This window comes from Hyperolius riggenbachi, chromosome 3 (genome assembly GCF_040937935.1).
Source record: "Hyperolius riggenbachi isolate aHypRig1 chromosome 3, aHypRig1.pri, whole genome shotgun sequence".
Lineage (NCBI taxonomy): Eukaryota > Metazoa > Chordata > Amphibia > Anura > Hyperoliidae > Hyperolius > Hyperolius riggenbachi.
The window spans coordinates 182,908,497-182,927,829 of record NC_090648.1 but is presented as its reverse complement, the minus strand read 5'-3'; the positions used below and the strand labels follow the sequence as shown (position 1 = coordinate 182,927,829).

The window sequence follows — 19,333 nt, the reverse complement described above, 5'->3', positions numbered from 1 at the left end:
AAAGGGACATATACTGTATTTTATCTTGTTATCAAAGATGCTTCCAGATTCCACCCTTGCCATACTATCACCTCCCCCTCCTGAGCAATGGAGATAGGGAAGAAACCCTTGTGTTAAGAATTCCCATCCCCCTAGCAAGTTACCCTACAAATGTTAAGGACCTAGTGAGCTAGTATTGCTCCAGAGTCCTATGCTCACCAAATGCCCTTCCTGGCCAAAACCAGCCTGCATGGGAGATAAAGGTTTAATAAGACCATAGGTGTTATTTTTTTAAACCATTTTTGTCTCACATTTCCCATTATGCGCATGTTCACAACATTTGTAAAAATTACGATCACTAATAATAATATTAATCCTAACATCCTTATAGCGCTTCACTCCTGTTGGACTTAAAGCCGATGAGATCTGCAGCCCTATGGGTGTGCTTAGTATGCCGTCCTGCAGTATTAGGACTCCTTACTAAATAGTCGCTGGCTTAATTAAAAGGAATAGGCGAGATTCAAACCCTGGTCTCCTGTGTCCAAGGCAGAGCCCTATAGCCAGTATGCTATCCAGCCATCAGTAGACAGATAATGCATGGACGCTGCAAATTTATGACAGATGAGGAAAGGGACCTACCCACCAAGCTATGCAATGAATAAGGAAACTTGTATATGCTTGCACTGCTTTTCAATGAATTTCAATGGTGCTGGGAGTGGATGCTAAGTGGAGTGGATGCTGCTGTCAGGCACATTTCCTCATGTGCAGTAAATCACATTTTCAACACATTGTAACAGCTCCACTGGGGGGCAGGAAGTACTACATCGGAGATCACAACCACACAAACCCAAAGGACCTCAAATTGCTATCACTCTGATTTGTAAATCAGGCCCCAAATGTACCAAACAAAGTTAAATCCCAACTTAAAGGACCACCAATCTTAAAATTCTAAATATTTGTAAACATGTACAGATAAGAAGTACGTACATTCCAGAGTAAAATGAGTCATGAATTACTTTTCTCCTATGTTGCTGTCACATCCAGTAAGTAGTAGACATCTGACAGAACCGACAGGTTTTGGACTAGCCCATCGCCTCATAGGGGATTCTCACGGTTTTCTTTATTTTCAAAAGCATTTAGTTAATGGCATTTGCTCCTTCCAACTGCCAAAAAAGTGTGCAGTGAGCAGGGAAGCTTGTCAGCATCTTTGTATAAATCCTTTTCAGGGAGCATCTTTATAAAGAATAAAGGCCATGCTGAGAATGCCCTATGAAGAGATGAACTAGTCACTTCTGTCAGATTTCTACTACTTACTGTAAGTGACAAAAACATAGGAGAAAAGTAATTTATGGCTCATTTTACTCTGGAAGAAACATGCTTCTTATTTGTATGTGTTTACATATATTTTAAATTTTAAAAAAATTTTCGACAGTGGTCCTCTAAATAATTTACATTTTAATTTTTGGAATAGTGTTGGAAAAGGTTAAACGGTTAGATTTTCCATTACGGTTTCATTGCATTTGGTGCCCACATTAAGAATATATTCTTGCAGGATGAAACTAGTAAACTATTTTAGCAATGTGGTGAAATAAAGACCTCCACTATTTTAATTGCTTTCTGTGTGTTCTTTTGAGGAAATGATATCACTGAATACAAAGCCAGGAGAAAACTCTCCAATGAAAATGCAAAATGCAATAAAATATTTGCAGGAGTTAACTCTTTTGCAGTCAAGCATTAAACAAAAACAAAAAACATGGATTAACCACTTCCCCACTGAGGGGTTTTACCCCCTGAGCACCAGAGCAATTTTCACCTTTCAGCGCTCCTTCCATTCATTCGTCTATAACTTTATCATTACTTATCGCAATGAAATGAACTATATCTTGTTTTTTCCGCCACCAATTAGGCTTTCTTTAGGTGGGACATTATGCCAATAATTATTTTATTCTAAATGTGTTTTAATGGGAAAATAGGAAAAATGTGTGAAAAAAATTATTTTTCAGTTTTCGGCCATTATAGTTTTTAAATAATGCATGCTACTGTAAATAATTAAAACCCATGAAATGTATTTGCCCTTTTGTCTCGGTTATAAAACCGTTTAAATTATGTCCCTATCACAATGTTTGGCGCCAATATTTTATTTGGAAATAAAGGTGCATTTTTTTCAGTTTTGCGTCCATCCCTAATTACAAGCCCATAGTTTATAAAGTAACAGTGTTATACCCTCTTGACATAAATATTTAAAAAGTTCAGTCCCTAAGGTAACTATTTTTTTTTTTTATTTTAAATTTTTTAATTTTTTTTTTAATTACAAAAAAAAATAAATGGGGAGTGTGGGAGGTAATGAGTTAATTTTTTGTGTAACATTAATTTATTTCTATGTAAAAAATGCTTAGGGTGTAGTTTTACTATTTGGCCACAAGATGGCAACAGTAACTTTTTGTTTATTGCGACCTTCCGGACGCTCGCAGGAAGTACAAGGAGGCTGTGTTTGTTTTTTTTCACAATGATCGCGCTGCCCATCGGAGAGCAGCGGATCATTGCGGGGCTTAGATCAACGAACGGGAATGGATTTTCCCGTTCATTGATCTCCGGGCGAGCGGGCGGCGGCGTGTTTACTAGCGGCGGACGGCGTGTTTACGAGCGGAGAAATTCGTACGGGCGAGGGTAAAGTGGTTAAAGTCAGACTTTTAAATACAGACACTGTAAGGTCTATTCATATATTTTACCTAGGCTCACATCATCCCTGAATAGGAGGAGAATGCTGCTACTTCCATTTAAAAAAAACAAACCCTAAAATGTATTTTATTCATTTGCACATATACATTTACCACCCACAAAATTATTGGTATGGGTAAGCTAACCTGACCTAAACAATTTATGGTACTCTTATGTTCACATTGTTGCTCTACTTTGCAAAGCATGAAACCACAATCTTTGCAGACAGGTTTACTGCATATGTTTAAATGCTTGTCAAACTAAACCCTGCAGGGGAAAAAAATTCTAAACCAATATTGATTGGAGATACGAGTTTAAAAACAAGTAAGCAAATATAGTTCTAATACCTTTTGTAAGATAATCAACGATTGTTAGGCCCTATTAGCACTGAAGTGTTTTACTATTGATTTCAGCAATGCTTTCAATCGCTGCCGATCGCTAGTGTTTTGAAAAGTGTTACTGCACTGTAAAGTGTATGGCAGCGATTTTGGAGTGATAGCATTTCAACGTTAATGTATCAAACGACGCAATCACTCCAAAATCCTATTCCCATACAGTGAAAAATTGCTGCAAAATAGCTTTGCAAAAATGATGTGATCTATCCTTTGTATAACCCCTCATAAGAGTACACAGCTTTGAATGTTTTAAACAATTTTGGTATTAATGCTCTAATTTGGTTTATGGTATTAAACAATATTATAGCTGTATTTGAGCCTTAATGTTTTAGGTCGATTGAACTGATGTTATTTATAAAAAAAAACAAAAACTTATTAAGCTGTATCTGTTTCACATGCTTTTAATTCTAGAAAAATAACAAAACATAACAAGAAAGTCTGGCAAAGCTGCAGTATTTTTCTCAAGTGACTAGACGCCATGTCTAGTACACAACTCCACTGCCAGTATACACTGGATGGCAGACAAAAATGAAAGCCTGCGGCAAGAGTAACAATGGATAACTCAGAGGGAACAATACAAGTATGCAATATTTCATGTGCCCTATATTAGTCTCAATCAAAGCACTTCGAAGGTAATTGCATTTAACCACTAATCTTTTTATGACAACCCTGACTATTTGGATTCTACACAAAACAATGCAATTATATAAGGCAATTTACTATACAAATTGACTTGTGTGTTTTTAACATCGGTCACACTAATGAGGGAAAACTAATTTGATTCAGTGAAGAAAAACTCATTAGCAGTTATTTACTTATAACCTGACTCTTTAAAATTTGCATGGCCTCTACCAGTAAAAATAACAATTTCATGGTTCACATACAAAATGGGCTACAACCCAAAACAATAAAATGGCTTACTTTTTTTTTTTTTTACTTCTGCCATTTACCATGCAGCAATTTAATTTTTAAATATTTGTACATATCTTTGGGTGTGCCCTGGGGAACATTTGGTGCGATCTAGGAAACTAATGAATGTACGTTAGCTCTTCCTGTTCTCGGAGATTGTAACCATAATTATCTGCATTGCAACTTTTCTCTATCCACTTAAGCCTATGGCTCTTGCAAGGTGTGAATTAAATTGATTGAAACAAGCACAAGTCTGAGCAACTGCTTTACCACAGTATGGGACTAGGGATAAGTAAGACCAGTCCTGGCAATTACAGAGGCACAGGCCAAAGCAGGGAGGGTTAATTCACCCAAGCCTCTGCCTCTGACTGCACGCCACTCTCCATCTTCACAGCCGAAGTTCTGGTTCTGAATCCTTGGGAGGATAGAGAGCAGCTTGTAGTGCTAGGCGCCCCATAGCAGGAATGCTATGCTGCGTGGGGGCGCGTAGTAGCAATTCAGGGCTCTGGCGGCTGCCAGACCCCGAATTACATCTCCATTCCAAGTTGCGGCAACTCGGTGGGGGAATAGTATTTAACACCACCTCGGAGTTTAGCGGCAGCGGTGAGAGCCGTCATTCGGCTCTCCCCGCACTGAACTGAGAGGCGCCAAGTTAATATGTACTCCCAAGGACAGTTATGCATTTCATGAAACTGCTCTCACATTTTTACAAGGAACCAAAATGGCAACTATTTAATCAGTTACCAGGGGATGAGTGTAAAGAAGTGCGCTATTAAAAAGATCCCCATCTCACTTCATGCTATCCAGGAAGTTTACCTGTTTTTTTAGTCTCTAATGCCGGGAACACACGGGTCGATCAGGCGGCCGATTAGCCGCCGGATCAACCCCAGCCGCGTCCCCGCTCGTCCGCGCGTGCGTGCAGATCGACTACCGCTCGTCCCCCGGGATCGAGCGGGTGGGGGTCGAGCAGCGTGATTGGACCAGCTGAATATTATCAGCTGGCCGGATCAACTGCTCGATACACGGTACAGAAACGTACCTTGTATCCCCAGTATAATGGCAATTAAAAACAGACCTGTCATTTAAAATCCTTGACTGGCATGCTGTAATTTTACATATATGTGGAACTATGCATACCAGAGAATATGCAGAAATATGCAGAACAGAGACTCCATTGTCTTGAAGTAGAGGCAGGTACAATTAATTTGCTGGCTAGACTGAGAAAGCTAGTGAACATTTATTATGCTGTGCCAGCAGGGGTCAGTTTTCCTAGTGTGAAAGTATTCAAATGAAAAGAATCCTAGGAAATATAAATAATTAAGGTAAAACACAACTTTCCATAAAAAATGACACAATATGCCATAGGCAATCTTGTGCAGTTTAAGTTATACCATACTGTACGCATGAAACCACTGAGTTTTCACCAGACTATGGATAGTAACATTTGTAATTTGAACATTTTAATAATTTTCTCAAATTAATGACATTCTCCAAAGTATCACTTTAGTCTGAGTATACCCTTCAAGTTGTCACCTTCTGTCAAAGGCTTGAAAGACAAAGTGGATGGATTTATGCTCAGGTAAGAGCTTTACAGACAACAACAAAACTAGATTCCACATAAAAGAAATTGTTTGTAGAATCAGCTGTAGTGTTGACAAGTGCAGTAAAGGTTCATATAAATTAATTTCATAACAGTTTTACAGCAACAAAAAATGCAAGTTTTAGTGATCTTTTAAAACAGATTAAAAGAAAGTTAAAAGGTACTCAAAACGTCAACTGAAATAGGTAATTTGGAGGGTACGGTTACATAATGCTCACAGAGTTCCTTCATAAATGATTGATCTGTATTACAGATTCTGTAACAGAAGGAAGTTACGCCACTTGATTTGCATTTGGAAGTTTTGAAAACTGTATTCATTTACATTACATCTACATTTGTATTTTCTTTTAGGCTGGAAGAATTTATAGCTTGATAATCGGAAAACAACACTGTCAATGTTTTAAGCACAAGCCCATGTGAATTAAAATATTTAATCCTATGAATATTAGCATTCTGCACCACTGTTGCCAAAATGTCATTTTGGGTCCTTTTACACTTGGTGAAATGTGGTGCGATTTGGAACAATCACACTGCACCGCAGCTGAAACCTCTCACCGCACATTAAAGCAACAGGGGAAAAAATTAACATGCAACTTTCAGTGCACTTCCAGGATTACCCAGAGCACTTCTATCTCATCACATCGCAATGCAGGCAATGTATCATGTTCCACTGGCCACTGCGACAAGTTGCGGTAGGAGAGAGTACCACAACACAACACGGTAAATGTAAAGGGACCTTAAAGGAACAGATGTTGTATTGCACTTGAGTTACATCTGTAACAAATGAGCACTAGCAATAAAACCATCAGATTTATAAGAATAAAGAATTATTAAGCATACCATCTGGTTGACTTTCTAGAGGATTGCTGACTTTCCCATTAGAGAACTGCTCTTGTTTTTTTCCAAGATAATGCAAATCCCACTTTGACCAGGAACCAGGAATGGGTTTAATTCCTGTAAAATAAAAAGGTACATAAGAAAATTCGATAATGTTGATTTGTAATATGGCATTCAAATTAAAAGTCCCAGGAAAGAACAGAAAGCCAAAATATGAAGTCAAAATTTTGTGTTAATTTTGACTGTGGCTGTCAGACTCCTGCAATGCATTGTGCGACTTGTAGTTCCTCAACAGCTGGAGAGCCAAGTTTACCCATGCCTGCTCTAAAGGGTGAAGAAATGTTATTCCAGTGAGCAATTCGTTATTATGGTGGCGCCCATGTTTCTGAGGCCAGTTATGAATATAGTCTGGTTGAAATTTTCTAGCGGTCATGGCGGCCATATTTTTGTGACTGAAGGGCCAGAGAGGCACAGTTCACCGGGCCACAGCTCTCATTCGAACCACACATTAACTACCCTCCTCCTGTCATCTCCATCTAAAAAACATCTCCTGCATCCGCCTCTTTGCTCACATGGGTCACTACCAAACTTCTTGTACATGCCCTTATTATTTCACAACTCGGCTACTCCAGATCTCTGCTCTGTGGCCTACCTGCTAAGCGTTTTTTCCCCCTACAGTCTATCATAAGCTGCACGACTAATCCACCTGTCCATCCTCTTCTCCAGGCCTATCCCCCTCTATCAGTCTATTCGCTGGCTGCCAGTAACACAAAGGATGCAATTCAAAATCCTTACTCTCGCCTTCAAAGCTCTTTACAGCCTAGTTCCTCTTTTTTAAATAAACTTATTTCCAGATACTATCCTACACATAATCTCTGCTCTAACAATCTCCTGTTTTCTACTCTGGTCACCTCCTCTTTCCCACTTACAAGACTTCTCTCTGTCCTCTCCCCTTCTCTGGAACGCTCTCCCTCAACATCTGCCACTAACCCTCACTAACCCTTTTTAGGTGCAACCTGAAAACTTACTTCTTCAGGCAAGCATACACTTCTACTTGGGAAACATTGGCTACTGACCACCACTCCTACCATCTCATACACAGTTTTCCTTCACCTGCTGTCCTATGTTTTAAACCTTTAGACTAAGACCTTCTGTCTCTCTATGTTGTGTAATGTGTGTATGTATCTTCCACTGCTGTGGCAGATTTGTAGATCATTGTTCACTGCATCAGCTGTAATCCACCACTGTCTTGTATTGTTAACTATTGTATTGCTTCTTTTGCATTGCTATACCTTGTATTCTGTTGTGAAACCGCCACTGAAGATGATGGTGCTTTATAAATCAATAATAATAATAATAACAATAATAATAATGTTGCATTGTTGAAACAAGAAGTGCTGTAGTTAACATTTGGAAAAGGCAGGGCTAAGTGTTAATGGAGTGGATGGATTTTCTCTATGACAGTGGCCTGGAATTTGTACCTCCCAGGGCACTTTGTCAGGTATGTAAAAGTGAAGTTCGGATAGTAAGCAGTATTCACAGGAAGTTCTGAATTTTCAAGTCATTTAAAAGAACTGCCATTTTCCTTATCGTATTAAATATTACACAAGCTCTATCATCTTACTATGAGCTACAAGATAGAGTTTACAGGAAGAACTATACAAATAAAAGCCGTTTGCAGCAATCAAGTCAATTAGCAGGGTAGACAGAGTGTCTACTTCTACAGCTAATAACTTCTGGAGGACAAAATATTTTTTAAAAGGTATAGTGTTATTCATTCCTAATAAATGCCCAATCTCATTACACTTCATGGATCTCTTCTATACGTTTCTGTGGTAGGAAGGGGTTAAAGTCAAATGGGGAGGTTAAAATTAAGTGTAAGAAATAGTTTGAAGTTAAGGTGAGGGTAAGGATTAACGTCAAGAGGGGATTTCTTTAACCTCCCTGGCGGTGCATTTCTGTCTGGAAGTCAAAATATAGTCAAAAGCGGTACATTGTTTTTCAAGAATTGTAGGCCTACATTTCTTAAGTTACAACTCACCAAAATATGACAGAATAAAGCCTGGTAGACATTCTGCACATAAATAAAAGACTAGAACACAAATTTTGTAATTAAATTTATGAATAAACTTAAAAAAATTGTAAAACTGTACAAATAAGGCAGGCAGAGAGTAGTCAAAATCCAGGCAGAGGGCGATGCAGGCAGCAGGCAGAGAGTAGTCAAAATCCAGGCGCAGACGTCAGTGCAGACGGCAGGCAGAGAGTAGTCAAAACCCAGGCAGAATTAAGTGCAGGCGGCAGTGTGTATATGTATGTGTGTGTATGTATCTATATATATATATATATATATATATATATATATATATATATATATATATATATATATATATATATATACGTACGTACGTGTATATATATATATATATATATATATATATATATATATACATATACACACACACACACACACACATATATATATACACATACATACACACATATACACATACATACACACATACATACATACACATACACACACACACACACTTGTATATACGTATATACATGTATATACATATACACTTTTCCTGCTCATAGAAAATGTTCATGTCTGCTTTAAATTTAGCCCCGCCCCTGCCGACATCCCGCCATCACTGCCGCTACCGCAGCACTGATTGTCCACCGGGTCTCCCGGAACAAGAGCGGGGATGTGGAGATCCCGGCGGCCAGAAAAGGCTGCAGACAGCCGGGGACAGAGGCTGGAGTCCCACTGTGCAGCGCCGATCACGTGCGGGATTCCTAAACATCATGTACAAAGGTATTTCCCTACCCCGACCTGAGGTTGGGCTTACCGCTCGCAGCTTATTTTTCCTACCCCGAGCTCAGGTCGGGGTTACCGCCAGGGAGGTTAATGGGACAAAGCCGGAAGGAGGAAGCATTGGAGTCATGTGAAGCCTGACGTGGAACACAAATAAGGAAAACTGAATTTCAACACCAACACTAGTGATGATGATTACAATAGTAGTCATTTGAAAAATGTTTGGGGACAGGAGGGGGCACAGCACATGAGGAGGGAGCAATGGCTCCCCCTTTAGCGCTTCCCCCTGCAGCATGTGGGCACCTATACCTAGCTATACTGAGGGCACATATACCTAGCTATACTGTGGGCACCTATACCTGGCTATACTGTGGGCACCAATGCCTGGCTATACTGGGAGCACCCATGCCTTACTATTCTGGGTCAACCATGCCTTGCTATTTTGAGGGCAACTACGCCTTGCTATTCTGGGGCAACCATGCCTGGCTAAACTGGGGCATCTATACCTGGCTATTCTGAGGGCACCTATACCTGGCTATTCTGAGGGCACCTATACCTGGCTATACTGGGGGAAGGCACCTATACCTGGCTATACTAGGGTCAGGCACCTATACCTGGCTATACTAGGGGCAACTTTACCTGGCTATCTATACTTGGGCACCTATACCTGTGGTGGGTTGGGGGGTGGCCCCATCCAAACTTTTGCAGGGGGGCCGAGTGATTTCTAGTTAAGTCTCTAAATGCAACTCTATTATAACCGTACATGACCATGTGAAGAATAGAATTTATTTTTCATTTATGCTATTAACAATAATTTGGAGATGATGAGATCAACTTAAGCATGCAGTTCAACTTGGACATAATACCATTTTTATGAATACTACTATAATAATAGTCATTTCCCAAGACTGTTATTTCTAGTTTGTGCTCACAATTATTAGAATCAAAACAAATGCAGAAGTTAGACAAATTGCAAAAAAAATGGGAAGTAGTCCCCTATTAAATTTAAAGATTACTGCTTCTGGATATAGTATTACACAATTAAATGTTTTGCATCTCATACATGCCACCCCAGCTAGATTGCATGCAATATACTGGAAATCCAATACCTTACTTTTTAAATGTGAATCATTGAGGATATTACCTTCACATTGTCATGTGATAATTTTGTGTGATTTCAAAGGCGTCCATTTAACACGAAAATGTGTATAACAACGAGAAAAGGAAAATGAATCCTGAATTGTCAACAACATATTACCTAATAATTATTATCTATTTAATTATTTATTGAGGGCTGCCCAATAAAAATGTACTTAGATGGCGAACACAGCGTCATATTACTTAAAATGCTGTTATTCTAACCTGAAAGGATAAATAGATTAAAATTAGACATTTTCCTTGAGGGTTTTTATTCCCATAAAAATGCAATGTCTACAAAGATTTATCTAGGGGAATTGTTAATTTTTTTTTAAATTTATTTCTGGGGATTTTATTTTACAATAAAAATATTCTTACATATAAATAATTAAACATTTTCAGCTGATATTTGTATTATATTATATTGACCTACTTTGGTTCATAAAACATCACAGCAGACCTTATAGCACAGTGAACCAGATGTGGTTACTAACTTTCCGGCTGTGGGTGTCCCTGGGCTCCTTGTCTGGGTCATAGACTACACTATAATATGTGATACATAGAGTAGGCAGCACAGTGTATTTAGCTGGTATACCTGCTTGTATTTGTAGCTGTATTTAGCTGGCTACTAATTGCATTATTTCAAGCAATTCCAGAAGGCCAGAAAACTGCCTAGCAAAGAGCCCAGAAGTTGCTTCTTAAAATGTGTAACTTCAGAAATTTGCAAAGACGTGTTAAGTGAACATAGCACAATGGCTTATACTTTTAATACTTTCATATACATGTTCCAGATCTAGGTAATATAATACATAATGCGCTTGCGCCCATTGATTTTAACACTGGCTGGTATAGATGGAGCGGCTACTCCATCAAGATGTGTTGCCCCCTCCCTTCATAAACGAAACACTAGCGACAGTGCGTCTTACGTCCATGATTGATATGTATCGGGGCAAAGTCCATAACGCATGTCACGTGTGATGTGAAGGATGCGTCATGTGATGATGCGCTTACGCTAACCCCTGTGTAGCCCCTTCACTGCCTACTCGCAGATAAGTATTTACTACTACTACAACAATTTTTTAACCAATGTTTCAGACTATGCCGGGCTGCGGTGGTTGCTCTAACTTAGCACCATTGTACGCAGGCGCTTCATGATGCTCATCATGGCGTTTGGGATTGGTTGATGGCTGTGAGGGGGACATACCTTCACCTCTAGCAGAAGTTTCAAACTCTCCTAATTCCTTAATGACGCCATAGTACGAAACTGGTCGAGTAGGGTACGGGTGGCACCACTACCTCTTCCCTGCTGGGACTTTGTATACAAAGAGCATCTTAACTTTGGGGCTCCCTGTTGCAGAGGGAACCATATGTTAGTTATATTATCCATTTTAAACGTATGCATTGCTTTTACAAAATAAAACAGTATACACTTAGATCGCTTTTTTACTTCATTCCATACATCACTATACTGGTGCAAACTGGTTGGGCTAATACTGGTCAACAGATTACAAAAGAAAGAAACTGAGAGCCCAATATAGTGTAGTATGTATTGAAAAGAAATGAACGGAAGTAATAATAATGCTAACAAACCAGGGTTACCGCTGGGGCAACCACTGTAAATGCAGGTGGGGAGATTAAGACCTGTCCCCACTCAGGGTTAAGATGTCGCTCTCTGTAGTTCAGGAAATAAGGGTATATCACCCCTCCACCCGGGGTGGACACAGGATTTGTTGAAGGTAAACAGAGGCGCCAAAAAGATAAAATATAAAAAAAAAAGTTAAAAACATTGCAGATGAAGTAGTGGTGGACTCACCTCCCCCAAGCAGACAAGAAGCTGTCAATTTTTCATCAAAATAAATTTATTCACATACTCCAACGTACAAGCAACGCGTTTTGCAGGTATATTCCTGCTTCCTCAGGCAATCAAGAATAGGAATATATTTACAGATGAAGTCCATGGTCCGCTCTGTGGTGCGGAATGTGAAACCAATAGCAGAAGCTACCAGCTTTGATCGGTACATACAGCCAGGGGGAGGAGATAAATCCCTATCTGATTTATATAAGGGGCTTCAGACACTAGAGATAAATAAGACAAAAGGACAGATCTTTAAGGCATGGAGCAAGACCCTCCAAGATGAAACTGCAGTCGACAAGAGCAATCGTTATCTTCCCGTTTAATTGGTATGCTTGCTGAGTCCTTGCAAAAGTCTGCCTTACAATTTGGGACTGCAATCGTTATCTTCCCGTTTAATTGGTATGCTTGCTGATTCCTTGCAAAAGTCTGCCTTACAATTTGGGACTGCAATCGTTATCTTCCCGTTTAATTGGTATGCTTGCTGATTCCTTGCAAAAGTCTGCCTTACAATTTGGGACTGCAATCGTTATCTTCCCGTTTAATTGGTATGCTTGCTGATTCCTTGCAAAAGTCTGCCTTACAATTTGGGACTGCAATCGTTATCTTCCCGTTTAATTGGTATGCTTGCTGATTCCTTGCAAAAGTCTGCCTTACAATTTGGGACTGCAATCGTTATCTTCCCGTTTAATTGGTATGCTTGCTGATTCCTTGCAAAAGTCTGCCTTACAATTTGGGACTGCAATCGTTATCTTCCCGTTTAATTGGTATGCTTGCTGATTCCTTGCAAAAGTCTGCCTTACAATTTGGGACTGCAATCGTTATCTTCCCGTTTAATTGGTATGCTTGCTGCATACATTGCTACTAAGATTGTTTAATATAAATTTAAGTAGTTCAGCAGTGTTTGTAAATTCCCATATTACATCCTGTGAATCCTTGTGTTCCAGCCCAGTGACCACCAATTATTTATTACAGGCCTGTTTTTTTGGTAGCCACTCCCATCCCCAGCTGAACTGTTTTCTCAATTTCTAATTGAGAATCACTTCCATTTCAGCCATGGCAGCTATCATACCTATTTAAACGCTACAAGAAGGTCACTTGTGGCCTAGGTCATTTGGTGCCATTTAATTCCTAAGTGGCATTTATTACAAAGTGCTTTGCAACAACTTACCAAGAATTTACCAAGAATTTACCTAGAATTCACCCAGGAATTCAAACAGGATTCAACAGCCACAGGACTCTGCTGGAAACTACTACTCTGCATCCACAACTGCCTCCAATGCTGTTGCTCAAAATGCCACTGCTGGACATATGTTGCACTACCAAGTAGACTCTTTATGTACACAGGTTTGCTTGCACTAACTGCATACTCATATAAACTGTTTAGGAGTTGGAAATTTCCTGCTGATAATCATTGACACTTACCATGTTTACTGCACTTTTTCTTATGTTCTGCCTGTCTGCAAACATCTACAAGTTGCATTGCAATATGCATCCTCCCAGTGTACCTCACTCCATATTCATTTCATCTGCTCTGCTTTGCTCCCCTTACTCAGCTTCTCATGAACTGTTAGCTCTCCTGAAATCTCTCTCTCCCTCCAGCAGCTCAAAAACCTCACAAACATTTAAATCCCATTCACATTTGCTTACTCTCTCCCTCCTACTCTTACTTGCTGCTGGTGATATATCGCCTAACCCTGGGCCACAGCCTGCTGCCAGACAAGCATCCCCTGCTGACCCGCTTCACAGCTCTCTGTCCACAAACAACTTCAACACCCATCCTCGCCCCAACCTCATTTCCATCCATCCCACTCACAAGCACATGCTCCCCCTACCCTGCGGTCTCTGGAATGCCAGATCCGTCCGCAATAAACTTACAGAGGTCCACAACCTCTTCCTCTCCAAATCCCTCACCATCCTCGCACTCACTGAGACATGGCTCACCCCCTCTGACTCTGCCGCAGAGGCTGCCCTCTCATACGGGGGGCTTCACCTCAGTCACACCCCCAGACCAGACAACAGGACCGGGGGAGGGGTGGGTCTGCTCCTCTCCCCATCCTGCACATTCCGTGTCCTCACTCCACCTTCCTCCCTACAATTCACATCATTTGAGGCCCACACTATCCGCCTCTACAATCCCCTCCCAGCCATTGTTGCAGTCTTATACCGCCCTCCGGGCTCCACACGACAATTTCTCGACAACCTTGCCTCCTGGCTCCCACACATCCTCTCCTCTGACCTCCCCACCATCATCCTCGGGGATTTCAATATACCCATCAATGAACCCAAGAACTCTGTTGCGACCCGGCTACTCACCATAGCCAACTCACATGGCCTAGTACAACACACCAACGCCCCCACTCACACTGCACGTCACACTCTCGACCTTATATTCACTAAATCCACCACCATTGCAGACCTCGACATCGCACCATTTCCACCCTCAGACCATTACCTTCTCGCCTTCAACCTCCTCACGGAAGGCACCTCCAAACTACCCGCCCACCCACCTGGTCGATGGCAGCGAGACCTACGCAAGCTCAACCCTGGCGTCCTTGCTGACTCCCTCCCTGGCCTATCCTCCACTCTCCCCACCCTAACCTGTCCTAATCTTGCTGCAGCTCAGTATCACCAAATTCTCTCATCAGCCCTAGAGAAAGCTGCTCCACCAATATTCCGCCGCAACCGACCCCCTAACCCCCAGCCCTGGCGCACTACCCATACTCGCAACCTCCAGAGGGAAACACGCGCCACTGAACGAAAATGGCGGAAAACTCGACTAAACCAGGATTTCCTACAGTACAAGACTAACCTGCAGCAGTTCCACACTGCCCTTGCTCATGCGAAGCAGGAATACTTTACCAAGCTCATCGGAGCACAAGCTTCCAATCCCCGGCGTCTTTTTAGCACCTTCAACTCCCTGCTTAAACCCACCCCCCCACCTTCTGTTTCCTCCCTCTTTGCCACAGATTTAGCCACCCACTTCACCAACAAAATAGTCTCCATCCATCAGGAAATATCCAATCTTCAATCTTCACCTCCCACCTGCTCACAACCTACTCCTTCTCCACCCTATCCTCCCCTCACCTCCTTCACTCCTACTACCACTGAGGAGGTCAACCACCTACTGCAGACTTCCCATACCACTACCTCCCCCCTTGACCCTATCCCTTCTGATCTACTTCAGCCTCACTTCACGGATCTGGCCCCAGTCCTCACTACCATGTTTAACCTCTCCCTATCCACAGGCACCTTCCCCGCAGACTTCAAGCAGGCCACTGTACTGCCTCTGCTCAAGAAACCCTCCCTCGACCCCTCGCTACCCTCCAACTACCGCCCGATCTCCCTCCTCCCCTTCACCTCAAAACTCCTTGAGCGTCTGGTTCACAAACGCCTGACCCAGTACCTCAATGCCAACTCACTACTAGACCCACTGCAATCTGGATTTCGGCCTGCCCACTCAACCGAAACGGCTCTCACCAAAGTGGTCAATGACCTTGCCTTAGCTAAAGCTGAAGGTAAATACACCATTCTCCTCCTCCTTGACCTTTTAGCAGCTTTTGATACAGTAGATCATCCCCTACTCCTCCAGTCCCTCCAATCCATGGGCATTCACGATCTCGCCCTGACCTGGCTTTCATCCTACCTCTCCAACCGCTCCTTCACGACCTCCTTCAATGAGTCCTCGTCCACCCCCAACCACCTCTCAGTGGGAGTCCCCCAAGGCTCGGTCCTTGGCCCCCTACTGTTCTCCCTATACACATCCTCCATTGGCAAGGTTATCTCCTCCATGGGTTTTAACTATCATCTGTATGCAGATGACACCCAAATCTATCTCCACACCCCTGACATATCCACCACTACCATGGACAAGGTCTCCTCCTGCCTATCTGCCATCTCCTCCTGGATGTCCGCTAGGTTCCTAAAACTAAATCTAGACAAAACGGAATTTATGATCTTCCCACCCCGGTCATCCCTGGACCTCCCAGATGTGCAGGTCACTGTTAACCACACTACTATTCACCCTACCTCTCAAGCCCGCTGTCTGGGTATCACCCTGGACTCCGCACTCTCCTTCACTCCCCACATCCAAAACCTCACAAAGTCCTGCAACTTCCACCTTCGTAACATCTGTAAGATTCGCCCTTTCCTGACCCCTGCCACCACCAAACTCCTCATCCATGCCCTCATAATTTCCCGCCTCGACTACTGCAATGCCCTTCTGTCTGGACTCCCTAAGACCCGAATAGCCCCACTGCAGTCCATCATGAATGCGGCTGCCAGAATTATCCACTCCTCCCATCGCTCCACCAGGGTGGCTCCCCTCCGTGAATCCCTCCACTGGCTTCCTATCCAGTCCAGAATCAGATTCAAGATATTGTGTCTGACCTACAAATCCATCCACAAAACCTGTCCAACCTACATTTCTGATCTTACTCAGAGATACACACCAAGCCGCTCACTCCGCTCCTCCAATGAACTTCGCCTGACCGTCCCCTGCATCACCCAGTCCCATGCACGCCTCCAAGACTTCTCAAGAGCCGCTCCGACACTATGGAACTCCCGACCTCCACCCATTAGGGCAGCCCCCTCCTTCAACACCTTCAAGAAGGCCCTCAAAACTCACCTTTTCACTCTTGCCTACCACCCCTCACAATTGCTCTAAACCCACAGCCGAACTCTGGTCCCCTACCTCTCGTGTCCCTACCTCTCCCTCTAGATTGTAAGCCTTTGGGCAGGGTCCTCACTCCTTTTGTGTCCTACCTGATCATGCACCTCTATTAATGTGCACCCATGCTATGCATTTGAGTGAACCTAACTTGCCTAACTCCATGCTCCCATCCAGTGACTGACTAAGCATTACCTTGTACTCATACTGTGCTGTGTGATCTGGTTTTCTTGTATTCCTGTATTGTCATATTGCTGTTTGTCACCCCTAAATATTGTCTGTAACCTAAATTAATGTCCAGCGCTGCGTAATATGTTGGCGCTTTATAAATACAACAAATAAATAAATAAATAAATAAGATAGCATCAGGATGGAATGCGATCCGTAGCTGTATTATCAGTGAAGTTTGGAGAACGTCTCATCTCCTCTTAATCCATAAAGCGAAATTCGCATTCACTATCAAATATAGACAACCGCCGGAACACTACAGCCCATATTGCCCAAAATGTAAACTTAAAGAGGCAGACTTACTTCACTGCATATGGTCTTGCACTGCTATTAAGCAATTCTGGGAGAGGGTACTGCTCTATGCCAACCATCTGTGTAAAAAAAAAACTAGTGAAAGATCAATATCTGTGCTTATTCAATTATTTCCCCAAAGAAATTAATGACATCAATCAAAAACCAACACCCTTACTATATTGCTAATGGTAGCCCGAAAAACGATTTTAAGGAAATGGATAGATAAAGATCCGCCCACAGTGACCATGGTACGGCAAGAACTACACCGCCTCTTCATTTTAGATAAATTAAATACTTTGCATGCTAAAGATAAAAGAACTAAGGCCTTTTTTAGAGTCTGGAAGAAGTATATAGTCATGCAACTACCATTGGAGGAAAGAATTGCTTTAATGGGGAACTTTAAGTTGGCCAAATGGTATCTAACGGAACATATGCATGGCACACTGGGCCCGTTAGAGGTAGGATGACCCACTACCCAAACTTATAGAGGGGCATGGTCCTATACCCATTAGAGTCTGAACAAGAATTATACAAGGAAAATAACAGTTGAGACATGCAGAGGGGTGGGGGGAGGGGGGGGGAGGGGGGGGAGGGAGGACGAATAAGTGGGAGGTGGGGGGACCCATGGGGGAGGGAGGAGGGAGAAAACTAAAATGGAGTTCTGGGACGCCTGATTGAAATATGTGTTGTTATGGACAAATTGGCTGTTATATTATACATGGTTTGGCAACTGTGCTATAAATTGTTACTATACACGTTACAAAAGTTAAATGTAATGCCAGTGCTGTCTCGGAATTTGATCAATAAAAAAATATAAAAAAAAAAAAATGAATAGGAATATCACACAGCAAAGTCTCAAGTGTACACCTAGCGTCTCTGTCAACTGATGTTCTGGAGCCTGTGAGTGATCTGTCCATGGGTCATAGGCCTGCAACAGATATCCAGGAAATTGATCACAAAACCATATACAGCCTTATGATTATGGCTGATACGGGCTGGTAAACCTTGATTTTACTTTATATTAGTGATTGGTAACTGAAGGCTTATGTATGCCGAGTGTATTCACTGAATATTATACTTTCATCTTAACATTAAGACTCTTCATTATCAGTTAAAACAGTAACACTATACAACAAATCCCAATGCATTTCAAAAATTCTTTAGTATGTGGTTTAAGAAAAGACTAAACTTGGACAGTTTTGGAGTTTCATTAAACTGCACTCTAGCCAGACACTGAAAACAGAATGTACATGAAAAAGTTTTTGTACTTACCAGTCACCCACTGGAAAATTATGTCTACTATTTCACTCTTAAATTCCCCATTAAATTGTGGACATGATTGTGGAAATGCTTTGTAAAATGCAGTAAACACGGCTTGTGACAAGTAATCTGGATACAGCTGCCAAAAAACAATTTTTAGTTACTGGAACTTGAAATATAAGAAGAATCCGAATTACAGTGCCTTTAAGTAAACAATGAGAAGCAAAATTCAATGCAAGAATAAATATGTTTCTGTATTTTAGAAGGATTTGGATAAATCTTCTGTAAAGTCCAAATTTAGTAAACAGGATGATTTGACATTTTGTTAAACTCTACATAAAAGTATACTTTGACGGCTAGCAGCAGCTGAAATCCTTGTATTATTTTTCTTTTTTTTTGCATATTTAAAGTTAAAAAGCCAATGCTTATTTTTTAAATTCATTAAGATGCATTAAAATCTATAGTCAAAATAAACAAGTTCCTTTCTTTTGATTCACTTTTAGACATTGGAGCGTTTTGAATGCAATAAAAGAAAAGTTTTTAACTTTCTCTACCCTAGGTTAAAAGACATCTTGCTTATCTCAGGTTGGAACCTTTTTAAAGGGAACCCGAGGGGAAAGGGAAATGGAGGCTG

The 19,333-nt window shown here is 41.5% G+C and overlaps 1 protein-coding gene across 3 annotated transcripts in view; it reads right to left on the bottom strand.

Annotated features, from left to right (window-relative positions):
• FAM227B (family with sequence similarity 227 member B) overlaps window positions 1-19,333 on the bottom strand; it is a 468,573-nt gene that overhangs the window by 359,023 nt on the left and 90,217 nt on the right. For all 3 annotated transcript variants that reach the window (XM_068275409.1, XM_068275408.1, XM_068275410.1), the window contains 2 exons: window positions 18,712-18,838; window positions 6,442-6,555 (listed from right to left, as the gene is read on the bottom strand). In XM_068275409.1, the coding sequence (XP_068131510.1) occupies window positions 6,442-6,555; window positions 18,712-18,838 (241 nt within the window). The remainder of the gene's footprint in view (window positions 1-6,441; window positions 6,556-18,711; window positions 18,839-19,333) is intronic.